Below are 18880 nucleotides of genomic sequence, written 5' to 3'. Positions count from 1 at the left end.
CAACGTGTACAGCGGACACCTGCGTGGCGACACCTTTGTTTATACGTCTCTCCAAGGAGCCCAAAAAGGCATTTCACCCCATTTACTTCCAAATATCTCCTTCAAGAGAGGATTTCATTTACGGCCTATTTACTCCCTATTCATTTCATTTCCATTTTCATACATTTACACCCATCCAAATACATCTCAGAGGCCATTTACCTCCATTTACTCCCAATTCCTCCCATTCACCAAAACAGAAGGAAAAGAGAATCATTAAAACACATTAAACAGTAAACACTAAGGAAAAGAGAATCGAACTACATAACTCATTCCTCCACCATGTAAAAAATTGAGGTAAGAAAGATGATTTTCTTTATTTTTTGAATGGCAAGACTTTTTTAATTGATAGGTAAAAAAAAAAAAAAAATAGCAATCACATGAATGGAATGTCTATTTCAATAAAAGTTCTTTGGCCATTCCCACTTAGAAAGGCAGATGGTATGTGTGGGAGCCATTGTTCGGAGTACCCTCAATATTATGGAAATATCCTTGATATTATCTGTATCCCCAACTCGGCGATACCAATAACACTGGTAGCTATACCGATATCACTGGTATTATCATAAATTCCAGGTATTGGCATGCATCGCTAAGTATCGCCAATGTATCGCCAATATTTTCAACTATGTAAATTCCAAGTGTCGCTTGTATCACCAATGGATTGATATTGCCAATGTATCGCTCATATTTTCGACTATGTAAATTCCAAGTGTCACTTGTATCGCCAATGTATCAGCGATATTTTGATAACATCACCAATGTATCAATATCGCCAAAAATCTTTTTATTAAAAAAAATTCTATTTCAAACCTTTTTTATGAGCGCATGGTTGTATGCAATGTTAAAATTGTCAACGATAATATTGCAATATTATTGTTATCGTAACATGGGCGATATCAAGACTAACAATCTTTTGTTTCCTTTCCAATTGTCGAAGATATCTCAACGAAATATCATGTGTTTTCGATATTCTGAAATACCGATAGACATTTGGATGGAAGGTTAGATGATTGGATAGATAAATGGGATGGTTGAATTGATTTCTTAAGACAACACATGCTTTAAAGGCCCCATTAAATGGAAACTTATATATATGCTTCTTTTTTTTGCAATTTTTATTTTTGAATATGCAAATATGTGTATTTTAGCATCTCATGTAGTTTCTCTGAAAAATTCCACCGTTTTCCCCACGTTTCCCCGCATTTCCTGTTATCGGCGATATCAATATTGTTTCTATATCCCCAATGAGAAAAACTTGTAGCGATGCTGATAATTCAAACACTAGTAGGAGCCAATGTGTTTGAAGTGTCGTCAAACATCAAAGAACATTTCACAAAAGGAACTGTAAAATAGTGGAAAGAGAGATGGAATAGAGAAGAAGAAAGAGATAGGAGAGGACAACGTACAGAAAAGACAAGCTGAAGTTCCCCCAAAAACACACACACACACACACACACACACACACACACACACACACGAACGCACAAGCCATATCATGTTCATTAACAAGAACCAACAATATACTATACAATCGACCAACCAACAAATTAAAATGCTCTAAGGACTATCAAATAGCCTTTATTATTTATCAATAGGACCAATAATAAAAATAAAATAAATCATGACATTTATTACCTGAGAAAGGCCAAGTACTTCGAGTGCATATTCCCACACAAGTTTTCCACTGCATCTTTCAAATCCAGAAGCTCGGAACAAAGCTTCCGGATTCCCTGTGTAGAAACGAATGTTATAACATAAATCATGACTCAGCAACAGCCTTCTAGAAGACAAAAGCATTCGGTATCATAACCATGCTAAAAAATGAACATTAAGAAGTTAAGAAATTGATGTCAAGCTAGCCTAAGGATAGCTACGGCCTAAAGACATGGATTAAAATTTGATCGAGTTCCGTTTCAAAAAACAAAAAAAAATTGATCAAGTCAAATATACTAGAGGAGGAGAGCTCCCATTTCTTTATGGCTAGGTGATGCATACAAGGGGCCCCATGGGCCCGATTCGAGTGCCTAGCCCATTAAAGACCATGCATAATTATGCATCTTTGAAGGCCCCGCACTAGGAAGACGCACGTAAGCTACTTACTTGGACCATTCCAACCGTTGGATCATCGTCATTGGACATCTTGATAGTGGGCCACAAAATAGTTTAGTTTATTTAGTTGTTTTTATGTTCTGTTTTATTTTATTTTTTAGCTTATATTTTTGCTAAGATCAGAGAGTTAGGAACAAAATTTATTTTATTGAGCGTCTTTTTCTCTCTTTTTTGAAGGATAACAATCTAATTTTATTGAAAAAAGAAAAGAGAAAACAGAGAAAGAGAAAGCTAGACTGCTGAGATAGCCGACCAGTTAATCTCCTAAAAAGAGTAAGTTACAATCCTTGAATTTATCAATTGAAGAGGCCCATTCGACTAATAGATGAGTCACCCTGAGAATTGTAGCCTCCACTGATTTAGAAGTGACATTAAAGCATCTTCCATTCCTTTCTTCCCACACGGTCCACCAAACGGCCGGAAGGGACATTCTCCATAGTTTTGATCTATGTTTCCCACACCTCACTCCATGCCAGGCTTCAAGTAGGCCATTAGCTGACTCCGGAAAGGTCCAGGGGACCTTAAAGGAGGCTAGAATTGCAATCCAAATCCGATATGTGAACTGACAGTGGATAAAGAGATGATCCACCGTTTCTTCTTTAGCCATGCAGCAGAAACAGATGTTACTGATGATCATACCCCTCTTTCTCAGATTGTCTACTATGAGTACCTTATCCTTGCCAACCAACCATCCAAAAACCACAATCCTGTGGGGGGGGTGGGACTTGGTATTTCCAGCCATGACATAATGATGTCACTTCGATTGGAGGAGGGCTGCTGGCGAGATGACTATAAAGAGATTTCACTGAGAATTTTCCGTTTTTGTCCAGACGCCATGCTAGACTGTCAGCTGCGTACTGATTCGGATTGGTGTTGTAAATCCAATTGAGGAGGGCTACGTATTCTTCAATCTGAGAGCATCTTTTGTGTGTGTGTGTGCGTGTGTGTGTGTGTGTAAAACTTTTATAAGACCATATAAGGCTTGGAGTCCACACCCTGAATATGTGAAATAAATTTCTCCTTTCTATTTGCTTTGAGATGAAGCAAATCTCTTGCGATTGGAGTGAATTGATGTGATGTCGATGAGCGATTTCAAGTTATCCTTCTCTTTCATTCTCTTTAATCAAAACATATTTCTTATCTTCTCTCTTTCCCTTTCTTTCTAGTTCTTTCTTCTTCTTCTTTCTCCATGTACAAATAATCCCTACTACTTTTGTTTTTTTCCTTCTTTCAACACTTACATCAACAACCTAACCCAACCCAAACTCCACCCAGCATGCTCCCTCTTAACATAAAACCGTACGGTCATATCTGTCCATACCCACTTGTCTGTACGGTCAGCCTTACCCTTTCTCTCATCCTTTTGTTTCTCCTGTTTAACCATAATCCCTGAAACTTGATTTCCTACGCTAGTTTCCTAAAATCCCAAGTCTCAAACCCTAATTCTCACAAACCTAATTCCCCAAAAACCTAACTCTCAAAACCCTAATTCCCCATAACCTTACTTCCAAACCCTAATTTCCAAAATCCAATTCTCAAACCCTAAAGTCCTAACCCTAAGCTACCCAAACCCTCACAAACCAAGTGAACCCCTATGAATTGACAACAACCTCTATGCTTAGATGGAAGTCCTACCTTCCATAGATCCTGATTATTTGGTATTTTATTGGATCTAAATTGCAGGACTATCGTATGGCTTGAATTCGAACATGTTACGTTGCTGAATTTTTAAATAAGACAAAATTTGTTAGGTTAGCTTTATTTTATGCTTTAAATTGTTCTAGTTAATCCGTTGATGATCTCATTGCATCATTCTGGGCTAGGCCATCCGTCCTGCATCAAGGAGCATTAAGGCAAACAGACATCGTGTTCAATTTCGGAGTTGATTAGATGGTGCATTGTGTTTTTGGCGTCATGCCATCATGCTGCTTATGTTTTTTCGTGATTGTTGAGCTTGCTCACAGTCTTAGATTCGTGATCTCTAGCATTTGGCTAGAGGATTGTTGAGTCTTTCCCGCAATTTCTTTCTTTTTTTATTGATCCATTTGCTTCCCTTTTGGGGTTTGCACCGTAGGCTTGATTTTCTTAGATGGCTCACAGTTGGCCAGTGTATTTTTTATGTGGCCCATCGCCCTATCCAACGAGGTCGATCTATTTTTTTTGTGTTGTTGTTGTCCTTTTTTGGCTTCTTCTTTTTTTTAACGTTTATTCTTATTATTTATCATATTTTCCTCTATTTTTTAATTAAAAAATAGAAGTATAGTGTAGCTTACGCCACGCGCTATAGAGGGCTAAACAATACACAATACACTAAATGCTATTTACAACAATACCATCAACCATTTTCCATCTAACCATCCATTGTGGTCAGCAACCAAACATTGCATTGTAAGCCTATGCCCCTTGCACAATGGAGGCCCTTATTGTAATAGTCTACATTAGCGGGTAAGTACCCATCTTCCATCATGGATGAATTGCAACAATGTACTGCTTGCTGGCCAATGAAATTGGAATCTAGCCTTAGGGCCTGTTTGTTAACTCTGAAAAATATTACTTAATGTGGAAATGAGAAAATGCTCATGTTAAGTGTTGTTTGTTAACGCCGAATTCGGAAAGCGCTACGTGATTTTTCATTGATTTTTTTCGGCGACAAGGGTCTGGCTTAATGGTGAATACAGAATGCGCTCCATGAATTCTTTTATTAAAAAAAATAAAAAAATGCTTCCAAAATTACCGCTCAAGTTACTATGGAGATTTTTCCTCTTATGGATAGTTTGCGTAGTACAAAATCAAACTTTTAACATGTGGAACTTCTTAGCCCCCACCATGATTTATGTGTTAAATCCACACCATCCATGAACTTTTTCAGATCAATCTAGACCATGAGCCCAAAAATGAGCCACATATAAAGCTCAAGTGCACTACACCGTAACAACCAGCGTAAATTGAATAACTATTGTTGAAACCTTTTTACGGTCCAATATGACGTTTATTTCCCATATAACCTCTTCATAAGGTCACATGGACCTGTATTAAAAAGGGAAAACACAAATATCAACTTGATCAGGTCTTTCTGTGGCCCTAAGAAGTTTTCAACGGTTGGCGCCCAATTTCCATTATTTTCTAAGGTGTGGCCCATGTGAGCCTTATATCTACCTCCTTTTTTGTCTTATGCCCTCGAATGATATGGAAAAGTGGATGGACGGTGTGGATAAAACATATACATCACGATAGGCCCCACAGAGCCACTAACATGGCCTCCCTTCTCCGCACGAGAAGTGGCATCGGTGGATCCCATGCGGATGGCGACCGCTGATTTCCTGCTAAACCCTTTCCCAAGAAGTTCCTACGCTGGGATGCAAGGTAGGGTCCACTATAATGTTTATGAGAAATCCAAATCGTCCATCCATTTTATTTTATTTTTTAGAGGTAACGATTTCTTTATTAAAAAAGAAAATAGAGAAACAGGAAAACAAAAGTAGAAAACAACGAGTAGAAAGAGGGGATACAACTCGCTGAGATAGTGAGGTGACTCCCCTCAATTACAGAACAAGTTACAACCTTGAAGATTAACGAGAATGGAGGCCCATTCAGCTATATAATGTTGAACTCTCAGTATCACTGAATCCACCAAGTTAGAGATGTCGTTAAAGCATCTCTCATTCCTTTCTTCCCATATGGACCACCAACTGCCAATAGGGACATTCTCCACGCTGTTTGCTTTTCCTTGCCAAAAGAAGGACCATGCCAAGCTTGGAGGAGCCGGTCCGTCGCATTAGAAAAAACCCAGGAAGTATGAAAAGATTTTAAGATTATTGACCAAACGCTAATGAAGAATGGGCAGTGAATGAATAAGTGATTGACCGATTCTTCATTATCCATGCAACAGAGACAGATGTTTGTAAGGATCATACCTTTTTTTCTCAGATTATTGATAGTCAGGACTTTCTTCTTGCCAACCAACCAACCGAATGCAGCAATTTTGGGAGGGACTTTATACTTCCATACCTGAGCCGTCGATGAAACAATGGGAGAGGAGTTGATACTGTCGAGGAAAGTGTATAAAGAAGCAATTGAGAACCTTCCACATCTATCTAGTCTCCACACTATCCGATCAATTTTTCGAGCTCATTTTAGGACATGCAACCAAAAATGAGAAGGATCCAAAACTCAAGTGGGCCATACGAGATGAAACAGTGGGGAAAGGAATGCCTATTGTTGAAACCTTCCTAGGCTCTACCTTGATGTTTATATGCCATCCAAACCATTTATAAGGTCATTTTCACCGAGATGAAGTGAAAACACAAAAAACTTAGACCGATACAAAACTTTGGTGGCCATATAAATGCTTCAACGTTGGTCACTAAGTCCCCACCGGTTCCTCTCGTGTGGCCCATTTGAGTTTTGGATCCACCGTATTTTTGGTCGCATGTCCTAAAATGAGCTCTAAAAACGGACAGACGGGTTGGATTTCTCACAAACAACGCAATGGGTCCCTCCCAAAATCCTTGCGCAGCAACTTCTTGCGAAATGCTTTAGCAAGAAATCCGCGTGCCATGGGGATTGCCCACTAACGTTACCAGCAGAGAGGACCATAGTGGACAATGCTCTTTGTGTCCCATCATAATATATGTGTTTTATCCACATTGTTCATCTATTTTGTTATCATTTTAATGCATTTCCCTAAAAATGAGACAGATCCAAATCTCATGTCGACCACACCACAAGAAAACAGTGATGATTGAACGGACACCATTAAAATCTTCCTAGGCCAACTATAATGTTTATTTACCATCTAACTTGTTGATTAGGTCGCACAGACATGGGTGAAGGAAAAACACTATTTAATAGCCACCTCACTGTGGTAGCGTCAATAGGCAATCCCCATCACAATCCACCACATTACTGCTAACGCGCAGTGCCAGAAGGCAATTCACGTCTGGATCCACCCTACTAAAGACGGACGATTATGTCTAGGGCTCTATGGGGCCCACTGTGATCTATATATTTTATCCATACCGTTCATATATTTTGAAAGATCATTTTAGGGCATAATCCCAAAAATGAAACAGATCTAAAACTCAAGTGAATCATACCACATGAAGCAGTGGGGATTTAAAGCCTACTGTTGAAAATTTATGGGGGTTTTGTATCAACCTGATGTTTATTTATTTTTCCTTCATACAGCTCTATGTGACCTCATAAACATGTTAGATGGAAAATAAACATCATGATGGGCTGTAGGAAGCTTTCAATGGTAAGAGTGAGAGGAAAATTGGGGAAAGAAATTCTTGCTGTTGAAACCTTTCTAGGCTCGACCTTGATGTTTATAGGCAATCCAAACCGTTTACGAGGTAATTCCCATTGTGATGACGCGAAAACACAAAAAACTTAACCTGATACAAAACTTTTGTGGCCAAATGAATATTTCAATGGTGGTAACTGAATTCTAACCATTTCCTCTCGTGTGGCCCACTTGAATTTTTGATCCACCTAATTTTTGGTGGAAAGTCCTAAAATGATCTCACAAAACGGATGGACGGGGTGGATTTCCACAAAAACCATAGTGGACCTGGATGAAGGAAAAACACAAATACAAAGATAAAAAAAGTTCTTTTGGATATGAATATTGAATCAGAGAATGATATGCCTGATTGCTATTCCTCCCTTGGAAATGATATCGTTTGGAACCCTCCCAGCAAAAGGAATCTCCATGACTGGGAGATGGAAGCCTTTGCAGCTCTCCTTGGTTGTATCAGCAGCTGCAAACCTGTCCAGAGCTATGCAAATAGGCTTGTTTGGAGACCGGACAAAAAAGGTTCATTCTCAATGAAGTCCTTATACAGTTTCATTGACAGGAAAGCAGATGGTGTAGGGAAGTCCATGACTGATAAAGTGTGGAAATATAAAGTTCCACCAAAGATTGCATTCTTCAGCTGGTTGGTCGGAAAGGGCAAGGTTCTTATAGTTGATAATTTGAGGAAAGGGGGAATGATAATTACTAACATTTGTCACTGTTGTATGGCTGACAAAGAATTGGTGGACCACTTGTTTATTCATTGCCCCTTTATCAGCAAGGTTTGGTCAACAATCTTACTCTCCTTCGGTGTCTCTTGGTCTTTTCCAAATTTGATGGGCTGATTACTTAAAGCTTGGCAAGGTGTTTCTCTAGGTAACCAAACATCCACAGTCTGGAGAATGGCCATTTTGGCCATGTGGTGGTCGGCGTGGGAAGAAAGAAATGGGAGGGTTTTTAACGATGTATCCAGATTGGTGGGCTCCATAGTTATTAGAGTTCATAGGTATATTATTGAATGGGCTTCTAATGTGGTAAACTTAAAGGGTTGTAATCTATTACTATCTGGAGGGTAATCGAATCGCTATCTCAGCGGGCTAATCCCCTCTCTGTTTCCTTCCTCTCTTTTAATGAAATTTTTGTTATCTCTCTATATATATATGTGTGTGTGTGTGTGTGTGTGTGTGAGAGAGAGAGAGAGAGAGAAGAAATTGCCGCCACACTTATACATACAAATTATTGATGTTTTTTTGCTCTGTTTTTTATGGATAATGATAAGTACTTCAGTTTATTTGAATTAAATGGATATTAACTTAATGATTTTATTTTTATTTAATAAAAAATAAATTCTTCATAATGTAAAACATCTCCAAACAGGGGATAGGGGCAAATGTGTCAGATTAATAGATTTCAGACGTTTCAGACGTTTGTTAACAAACATGTTATTTCAAATTCAATACTTAATTTTCAGACTTCGGCAACCGTTACCAAACAAGTTTTTCGACTTTAGATTTAGACTTCATATTCAGATTTCAGATTTAGGCTTCAGATTTCAGATTCAGGCTTTAGACTTTAGATTTAACAAATGGGCCTTAGAATGAAATGCATATCCCATGAAGCCCTGGAAAATATAATACTATCAAAGTATATGGTCTTATCAAAAAACCATAAACGCATGCATTAATACTATTGATTAAGCTAGAAAAGCAAACCATAAAAGAGTGCAAATTGTTGATGCCCCTACTTAAAGCACCACATAAAAGTGCAGCAGCCATGCTAAAGTGGCACATGTCTGCAGGATCTAGAACGTTCATTGGGTATCCCTGTGGTGACCATTCCTTAGCCCAAAAACCCAGTCCATCCATTTATGAAGTGTGCCACGCATGTAGGAAGAAATAGATGGTTAGAAAAATGATAACCAACCAACATTTGACGTGCATTGCTTTCCTGATGAGTGAACTGACCTCACTTTAGGATAAGACACACCTCATCAGAATCACCTTGCAAACGTCCAAGATCAAGCACGCATGTTACATTGCCATGTGGGGTGAGTTTTGTGTTTAATGCTTGTAGAAGAGCCTTTGAATTAGAATGAATCACCATAAATGTGGGTCACTTTGAATAGAAGAATTATAAATGCTCAGGCCAAAACATTGTACAGTACCATACAGGCATTCATTTTGTCCAATTGGAGGCAAGTGGGGAATATGAGGGCCTGTCGTGAATGGCACATTCACCTAAAAAGGACCGGGATTGGAAGAACCCTGACCCTTAGATCGTCAGCAAATAGAAAATAAACAAGAAAATACAACGATGGTTCAGATTCAAGTATTCAACCAAGAAAAGGACAAATACTATACAGCTAAGAAGCCCCAAACTTGGGGCCATTTTCTCAGTGAGATCCAGCATATCAATAGTTCAGATCACTGAACCATGGGCCCGCCTTTTCGAACTAGAAGCCCAAAAAGTACTCTACAACATCTTGGCCCGAGCATTGTATAAACACTTTCAGACATGTATGTATTTGTTGCTAAAGCAATGAAAAATCATACATTTCACGGGATATGAGAGTTCCCACTCATTCAAGCTTCTTTGGGGCTCACTGTGATGTGCAACATGAGGAATCCAAACCATACCTCCAGGGTGCGGCCTTACTCATACTGCGTAGACCAAAAATCAGGCGGACCCAAAACTCATGTAGGCCACACCACAGGAAACAATGTAAAGTCACACCTAAAACCCTAAATTCATGAGGTTTGGCCCGCCTATATTATGGAATAGCCTAAGGATGTATCTTTATCTTGGCGGGCGCATCCGACAGCCAGATTGGATGGAGTACACAGCATGTTGGGCCCCACACGCAATAACGCAAATTTCTAAACTGGGCGTCCCACTACCCACTGCTTCTCAGTTTCCCCAGCGGCAGAGCCCACCTGAGTTCTGCATTGGTCTGATTTTTGAGGGGGACCCATCTCATCTGATAGACGGTTTGGATGTCTCACATACATCATGGTGGGACCCACACATCCGAATGTCTGTGATCATTGATTAATTCCCCATATTTCATTACGAATGTGTGAGCATGTATGAATGCATGCGTGCATGTATGTATGACTAAAACAAAACAGCATCATCTATTGATTGAGATTGCAAATGGGGGAACTTCATTTGTGTTAGTTTTATAGAGATAGAGAGAGAAGGGGTGAAGTACGCACCCTTTCGGTGTGAGATTGATAGATTGAGTTGATCTTGGATTGAGGGGTAATGCATTCGTGGGTTGGGAAATCGTCTTCTTCTTCACTGCTACTCTCCATTCTCTCTCTCTCTCAAAATCTCTCTGCAAATCTCTCTCTGAAAATCTCTCCGCAAATCTCTCTCTCTCTCTCTCCCCCTCTCTCTCTCTCTCTCTCTCTCTCTGCAAATCTCTCTTTCTCTCTCCGAAAATCTCTCTGCAAATCTCTCTCTCTCTCTGACTTTCTGAGAGAGGGGGATCGAGGTTTTGCAATTCGCTTTGGAAAGCAGATAGCGTACTGGATAACTCAATACGCTACAGTGGACTGAGTACACTGTGTGGGGCCCACCGTGATGTATTTTTCTTATCCACGCCGTCCGTCCTTTTTAAAATATCATTTTATCGCATTATTTCAAAGTTGAATAATATAAAAGTATCGAGTGGACCACACCACAAGAAACTCTGTGAATGGAACGTGTACCGTTGAAAACTAAAAGGTGGCCACAGAAGTTCCGGATCAATCTGATATTTGGGTTTTCCGTTCATCTATTTCTGTGTGACCTTATGAACAGGTTGGATGACAAATAAATATCACTTTGGGCCCTGGAAAGGTTTCAACGGTGGAAATCATTATTCACACTGTTTCCTGTTGTGTGGTCCACTTTAGCTTTGAGTATACTTCAACTTTAGGCTTGTCGGAGAAAATGAGGTTTTAAAACGGATGGACGGCGTGGATAAGACAATTATGGGCCTCATAGTTTACTCAGTATGCAATCCGCTTTCTTTGCTGAGAAGAGTTACTATAGGATACTCACGCTGCGATTGATGCTTGATACACAGGCACTCGGAAATTGTACACGTGTCGTATTTAGCTCAGATAAACCGTCTAGGTTGTGAGTCCCACTGACTTCAAGTAAACGACCAATAAGATCATATTGGTTGAACAATCCTAGACTCTGATTCGTGTACACTTGTTTATAGATATAGGTCCTTTGCCTATTTTTCATTTTTAACCGTCCAATGATACCCATCAATTTGATAGTAATATAAAAAACTAAGATTAATTTTTAGTTCCTGACACATTTATACTGATTAGTGTATTTCGACGGTTTAATTTGACTAATTGCATTCCACATGTGCAACTTCTAAAAGTGCTTGAGTATCATATATTTTAGTCCGCCAGAGTATCAAAGTTTTTCTCTTAGACATGAAGAGTTGTATGATACTCGCAAAGCGTATGACGGTTGATACACTGGAATTATACACGTGGCATATATATCAACTCAATAAACCGACTAGATTGTGGTGCAGATCACTATCTTCGAGTCAATCAGATTGTTTGAGCAATCCCAACATCTGATTCGTGGACACCTGTCTGTGGAATAAGAGCGTCCAATATTTTTGATTTTTCATTTTTGAATATTTTTCATTTCTGAATATTTTCCATTTCGGGTGATGTGATCACAAATGAGAAATTTACGACTGTGGGCCCCACCTTTTATCCATTGGATATTCTTGAAACAATACAAACTTAGAATACGCAGTTGGAACTCTTCGTACGGACGATAAATTTCAGGACGAAAATACCCCTCCTTTTCACGTAAACCTCCTTTTCACGGAAACGGATTGGGTACGCCTCCTGCCACCCGCCCAAGACGGATAGTCAGTGGTACGTGGGCCTCACCATGATGTTTGCTTTTCATCCATGCCGTCCATATATTTTTTGAGATCATTTTATGGTATGAGACCAAAAATGAGGTATATCCAAGTCTCAAGTGTACCACATTACAGGAAACAGTGTTGAATGAGCGTCAACCATTGGAAACTCAGGTGGAGCCCACTGTGATGTTTGCGAGAAATCCTCCCCATCTAAGTTCATTCATAGGGTCACAAAGACCTGGATGAAGAGGAAAAACAAATTTCAGAATGATCAAAAACTTTTGTAACCCCTGAAAGGGTTTCAATGGTAGACGTTCAATTCCCCACTGCCTTTTACAGTGTGGTCCACTTGATAGCTAGATCTATTTTATTTTTCGTCTCAAGCCTTAATATGAGCTCGCCAAATAGATGAACGGTTTGGATATAACACAAACCTCATGATTGGACCCACACATGCAACACAGTAAAAAAAAAAACCACTGACAGTCTGTCTGTGGGTTTTTTTTTTTTTACTTTGAGAACTTTTTCTCCCTTACATTTTTCTCTAATACATAATTATATAAATATGTATATATAAGTAAATAAAAATATTTTTTTATCTTTTAATTCATTTCTTTGTCCATGTATTCAACAAGCATATCTCCTAAATTAAAATGATTTTTTTTTTTTTACACACCCCCACACACTCACACTAGTGGAATTTTACCACCTATGGATACTCAAACGCTTGACCGGGTGTTGAAACTCCTAAGGGCCCGTTTGGCCGGGTGGATTGGGAGGGATTGAATGGTATTAGGGTGGATGGCATGGATTTCTAGGTAATAATGGTGTTGTCAGTGGATTGTCTTGAGATCCATGGGATTGCTCTATCCCTGGATTGCTATATCCAGTCTGTTTGGCACGCCTGGCTAATCCTGGGATTAAACCTTCCCATCCTTTCCAATCCCTCGAACCAAACACGTCCCAGGCAATTTTGAATGGATTGGATGGGATTTAAAGGTAGTGATGGTGTTGTCGGTGGATTGTCTTAAGATCCATGGGATTGGGATCGGATCACCGACTCTGTTTGACACGCCCGGCCAATCCCAGGATTTAACTTGCATTCCCATCCAATACCATTCAGTCCCTTCCAATCCGACTGGCCAAACAGGCCCTAAGAGTCTACCACCCGAGGGAGAGTAAGGATCCAAACTAGAATGATATACTTAACGTACTATATATGATTTTGGGGTAGGAGAAGTTAATTAGCGGGGCAAGCATGAAATTCAGTGGGGCAAACATGAAATTCAACGGGGCAAACATGAAAATGAGAGGGCAAGCATGAAAATTAGCGAGGCAAACATGAAAATGAGAGGGCCAAACATGAAAATGAGCAAGGCGAGCATGAAAAGAGCGGGCAAACATGAAAAAGAGCGGGGTAAACTAGAAAATCAGGGGAAACATGAAAAGCAATGGCAAACTAGAAAAACAATGGGCAAACTAAAATATGAGCGGGCAAACTAGAAAATCAGGGAAACATGAAAATCAATGGGAAAAACATGAAATTCAGTGGGCAAACATGAAATGCAATGGGCAAATTAGAAAATCAATGGGGAAACATGAAAAGAAGCGGCAAACTAGAAAATCAATGGGAAACATAAAAAGTAGCGGGCAAACTGAAACATGAGTGGGGTAAACTAGAAAACAATGGGCAAACTAGAAAATCAGGGAAACATTAAAAGTAGCGGGGTAAACTAGAAAATCAATGGGAAACATGAAAAGCAATGGGCAAACTAGAAAAACAATGGGCCAAACCGAAATATGAGTGGGGCAAACTAGAAAATCGGGGGGACAAAATATGAGTGGGGCAAATCGAAATATGAGCGGCAAACTAGAAAATCAATGAGGAAAAAGAAGAAGAAATATAAATTATAATTGAGTATGAATTGTTTGTGTAGAACGTACACTAGTGACATTGGGTCTCATTTGTCCATGTCATTTTCAAGGACTCAAGCTAACAAGATATGTCGGATTTCTCTCTCCCAAATAGATTACGTTCTATGCTACATGACTTTTTAAAGGGGTAGTCCTATATTTTAGCTTGGTTTTTTAAAGAAAAAAATGAAGTTCTTTATGATGAATAATCACGTATATAATTAATAAAATCATAGATACCAAAAATAAATCTTATATTGAAATATAATAAACTAATATAATAATGAAAATATTAGCATGCATACACCCGACCAACCCAATCAACCCATCGAGCCCTCTTGTGTTGGGCTTGGGTTGAGAATTCCCAACCCAAGATTGGGTTGGGTTAGGTCAAGGTTTAGGTATAGGAACCTTGGGTTGGGTTAGGGTTGAGCACCAACCCGAACCAACCGGCCCGACTTTCAGCCCTAATTTCATGTTTGCCTTACTCAATTTCATGTTTTACCCACTAAATTTCTAGTTTTCCCCACTCAATTTCATGTTTGCCTCACTTAATTTCATGTTTGCCTTGTTGAATTTTCAATTTGACCGCGAAGTGATTGAAATTGACCACAAACTGAATGAAATGGCTTTTCAACCATCGACCGATGGAATCTTGGAAAATAACTAGGTTGGTTGGCTAAATTAGCTTCTCCTACTCCAAAATCATATGTGGTATGTTAAGTAAATCATTCTAGTTTAGGAGATATGCTTGTTAAATAAATAGACAAAGAAATGAATTGAAAGATAGAAAAATATTTTTATATACTTATATATACATATTTACTTAATTATATAGCCCACTATGCAGTATGTGTGAAACCACCTCCCTCTATCAGGTCAAAACACCTATTTTCACCATTAGCTATAGGGTCCCACTGACCTTAATTCACTAGCTTCTTTTTCTTTTTCTTTTTTCGTTATAATTCCTACGGCATTTTGTGGGTCCCATTATAAGGTACGTGTTATATCCAAACCGTCCATCTATTTGACGAGCTCGTATTAAGGCTTGAGACGAAAAATAAGACAGATCTAGCTATCACCTAGATCCATAGCTCAACTGGCAGACTGAGTGGAAATACCTCGTTTCAACACTTGAGGTCTTGGTATCGATCCTAAGAGTGGGGCAAGCATGAAAAAGAGCGGGGCAAACATAAAAATGAGCAAGGTAAGCATGAAATATGAGCAGGGCAAATTAGAAAAACAATGAACAACCATCCAAAAAGGCCACAATAGACAAAACAATGGGCAAACTAGAAAAGCAGAGGGGGAGACAAAACAATGGGCAAACTAGAATGCACGGGGAAAATATGAAAAACAATGGGGAAAACTAGAAAAATAGTGGGAAACATGAAAAACATGGGAAAAATGGTGAAACAGGGGAAACATGAAAAATAACGAGGAAAACATGAAAAACAGTGGAAAAATATGAAAAACATGAAATCTATATAAGTTAAGACAAACATGAAAAAATGGAAAACATGAAAACAATGAGGCATGTTTTTCATGTTTTCCCCATTTTTCTAGTTGTCCACTGCTTTTTATGTTTCCCATTGCTTTTCTAGTTTCTTTGCTTTTTCATGTTTCTCCCGCTATTTTTCATGTTTCCCATGCTTTTCTAGTTTGCCCTACTGCTTTTCATGTTTCCGCTACTTTTCTAGTTTGCCCCACTGCTTTTCTAGTTTACCCCGCTCATACTTCAGTTTCCCTACTGTTTTTCTATCTTGCCCCACTCATATTTCGGTTTGCCTCGCCATTTTTCTAGTTTACTCTGCTATTTTTCACGGAAATACCCCTCCTTTTCACGAAACGGATTGGGTACTCCTCCCGCCACCCACCAATGGCGGATCGTCGGTTCCTGGGCCCCATCATGATGTATGATTTTCATCCATGCCGTCCATATATTTTTCCAAATCATTTTATGGTATGATACCAAAAATGAGGTATATCCAAATCTCAACTATACCACATTACAGGAAACAGTGTTGAATGAGCGTCAACCATTAGAAACTCAGGTGGGGCCAACTGTGATGTTTGTGAGAAACCCGATAAAACTTAGGTTGGGCTTGGGTTGAGGTCTCAGGTTATCCGACCTAACCCGAACTCGATCAATATATCAGTTACTTATAAATTATAATTGAGTGTGGATTGTTTGTGTAGAAGGTACACTAGTGATGTCGGGTCTCATTTGTCCACGTCATTTCCAAGGGATCACACCACGAGAAACAATGGGCATAATGATTTCCACCGTTAAAACCATAATGGGCCCAATAGTGATGTTTGTTTGTTATCAAACATATTCATAAGATCATATAGACATGGATTAATAGAAAAAAAAGTTTTTGATTGATCCAAAACTTCTATAGCCCCCAAGAAATGATCAACAATAGAAGTTCAATTAAAAATTTTATTTCGTGTGGTCCATTTGAACATTGAATAAGTTTAGATTTATCAACTTAAGCAATGAAAACATCTGTTAAGTTCGTCATGCTGATTGTCTAGTTTGCCCCATTGAATTTCATGCTTGCTCAATTTCATGTTTAGATTTTCTCTTTCCAACTATCCTTATAAACTTCGTGTGTTGGATAGGTTCTGACGACCCTTGACCCAAACCCTAGGTTGAAGCATTTAATCGGGTTTTCTCTTTCCAAATATCCGTAAAAATGTTATACATATGTTATATTTGAGGATTATATAAATATGCAAACCCACTGATGTGTATTGTGTTCGACGAAATGCCTGTGTGGGCCTGATAATAACATTACTTGCTAAGTATGGTTGACAAAATGAGTTCAAACTTGGTTTTGCTAAGTGAGGTTGACAAAAAAGAAAAATGCCATCAGGATTATTGTGAAGGAAAAAAACTAAAAACACATTATAAACTCACTGTTGTGACTTGACCCGGTCGACCCCATCTGGCTGTAATGGCCATTGACCCGGTCGACCGGGTCTACCCGGTCGACCCCAACTCACTGTTTTGACCTGACCTGGTCGACCCGGTAGACCCGGTCGACCCCATCTGGCTGTAATGGCCATTGACCCGGTCGAGTCAGAGCTTGGCCTATCGCTACGGATTATAACCGTAGCCATAACTATAGTGCTATGCACTTTTTTTTCTTTTTTTTTTTAATTTTTTACATGGAGAACATTTTTCCCCTTACATTTTTCTATAATACATAATTATGTAAATATGTATATATAAGTACATAAAAATATTTTTCTATCTTTTAATTCATTTCTTTGTCTATTTATTTAACAAGCATATCTCCTAAACTAGAGTGATTTACTTAACTTACCGCATATGATTTTGGGGTAGGAGAAGCTAATTTAGCCAACCAACCTAGTTATTTTCCAAGATTCCATTGGGTCGATGGTCAAAAATCTATTTCATTCATTTCATGGTCAATTTCAATCACTTCGCGGTCGGGTTGGATCGAGTTGAAAGTCGAGTGGGTTGGTTCGGGTTAGTGCTCAACCCTAACCCAACCCAACCCAATCTTGGGTTGGAAATTCTCAACCCAAGCCCAACCCAAGAGGGCTCGACAAGTTGATTGGGTTGGTCGGGTGTATATGTGCTAATATTTTTGTTATTACATTAGTTTATTATATTTCAATATAGGACTTATTTTTTGTATCTATGATTTTATTAATTATATACGTGATTATTCATCATAAAGAACTTCATTTTTTTTCTTTTAAAAACCAAGCTAAAATATAGGACTACTCCTTTAAAAAGTCATGTAGCATAGCACACAATCTATTTGGGAGAGAGAAATCCGGCATATATTGTTAGTGTGAGTCCTTGGAAATGACTTGGACAAATGAGACCCGACATCACTAGCGTACCTTCTACACAAACAATCCACACTCAATTATAATTTATAAGTAACTAATATATTGATCGGGTTCGGGTTGGGTCGGACAAACTAGAAAAACAGCGGGGCAAACTGAATTATGAGCGGGGCAAACTAGAAAAATAGCAAGGCAAACTAGAGAAACAGCGGAGCAAACTGAATTATGAGCGAGGGAGTATGATAGAGAAGGATCTATCATGATATGATAGAGTCCTTCCTCCAGTGATATTGTAGTAGGGAAGAGATAGGATCTGGACCATTCAACTACTGGACCCTGTCATTAAAGGATTTTGGTTAAAAAAATAACACAAATAGTTTTTATGAGACATCTATTTAGTGGGCTCTAGATAGACGGTTATAAACAAAGATTGTGTAGACATTTATCAGTAAGAAGGGAAAGTGATGGCTAGGATTTTCGGATCCTCGTGATTTTTGAACCATGGACCATCCATGGAAGAGAGAGTGGACAGTCTCAATCCACTGTCTTCCCTCCCACGTGTACGGTGGAGGGTACTGTATTGTACTATGATAGAGCCGACTCTACCGACAACTGAAAAAAGAAATGCTTGTGGTGATTCACGAGAGGAGAGAGACGATATCAACGTCAGCACGCTTGGCGGCGTGGCACACGTGTGAGAGATCTGTTCCAACCGTCCATTTTCATCGTACATGCGTGGCCCACTTAGTAGACTGGGCCTAAGTAATGAGTCCGAAATTTTATAGGTTTACCCATCT

The 18880-nt window shown here is 39.0% G+C and overlaps 1 protein-coding gene across 2 annotated transcripts in view; it reads right to left on the bottom strand.

Annotated features, from left to right (window-relative positions):
* Positions 1-10868, bottom strand: part of LOC131220996 (exocyst complex component EXO84C) — a 28415-nt gene extending 17547 nt beyond the window's left edge. The window contains exons 1-3 of one of the 2 annotated variants that reach the window (XM_058216050.1): positions 10850-10868; positions 10663-10775; positions 1678-1772 (exon numbers count right to left, since the gene is read on the bottom strand). In XM_058216050.1, the coding sequence (XP_058072033.1) occupies positions 1678-1772; positions 10663-10761 (194 nt within the window). In that variant the 5' untranslated portion in view covers positions 10762-10775; positions 10850-10868. The other variant, XR_009158936.1, reaches the window with a different exon arrangement.
* Between the last annotated feature and the right edge of the window lie 8012 nt (positions 10869-18880).

This window comes from Magnolia sinica, chromosome 12 (genome assembly GCF_029962835.1).
Source record: "Magnolia sinica isolate HGM2019 chromosome 12, MsV1, whole genome shotgun sequence".
Lineage (NCBI taxonomy): Eukaryota > Viridiplantae > Streptophyta > Magnoliopsida > Magnoliales > Magnoliaceae > Magnolia > Magnolia sinica.
Note: the sequence above shows the minus strand (reverse complement) of the source record. Positions and strands in the feature narration are given on the sequence as shown.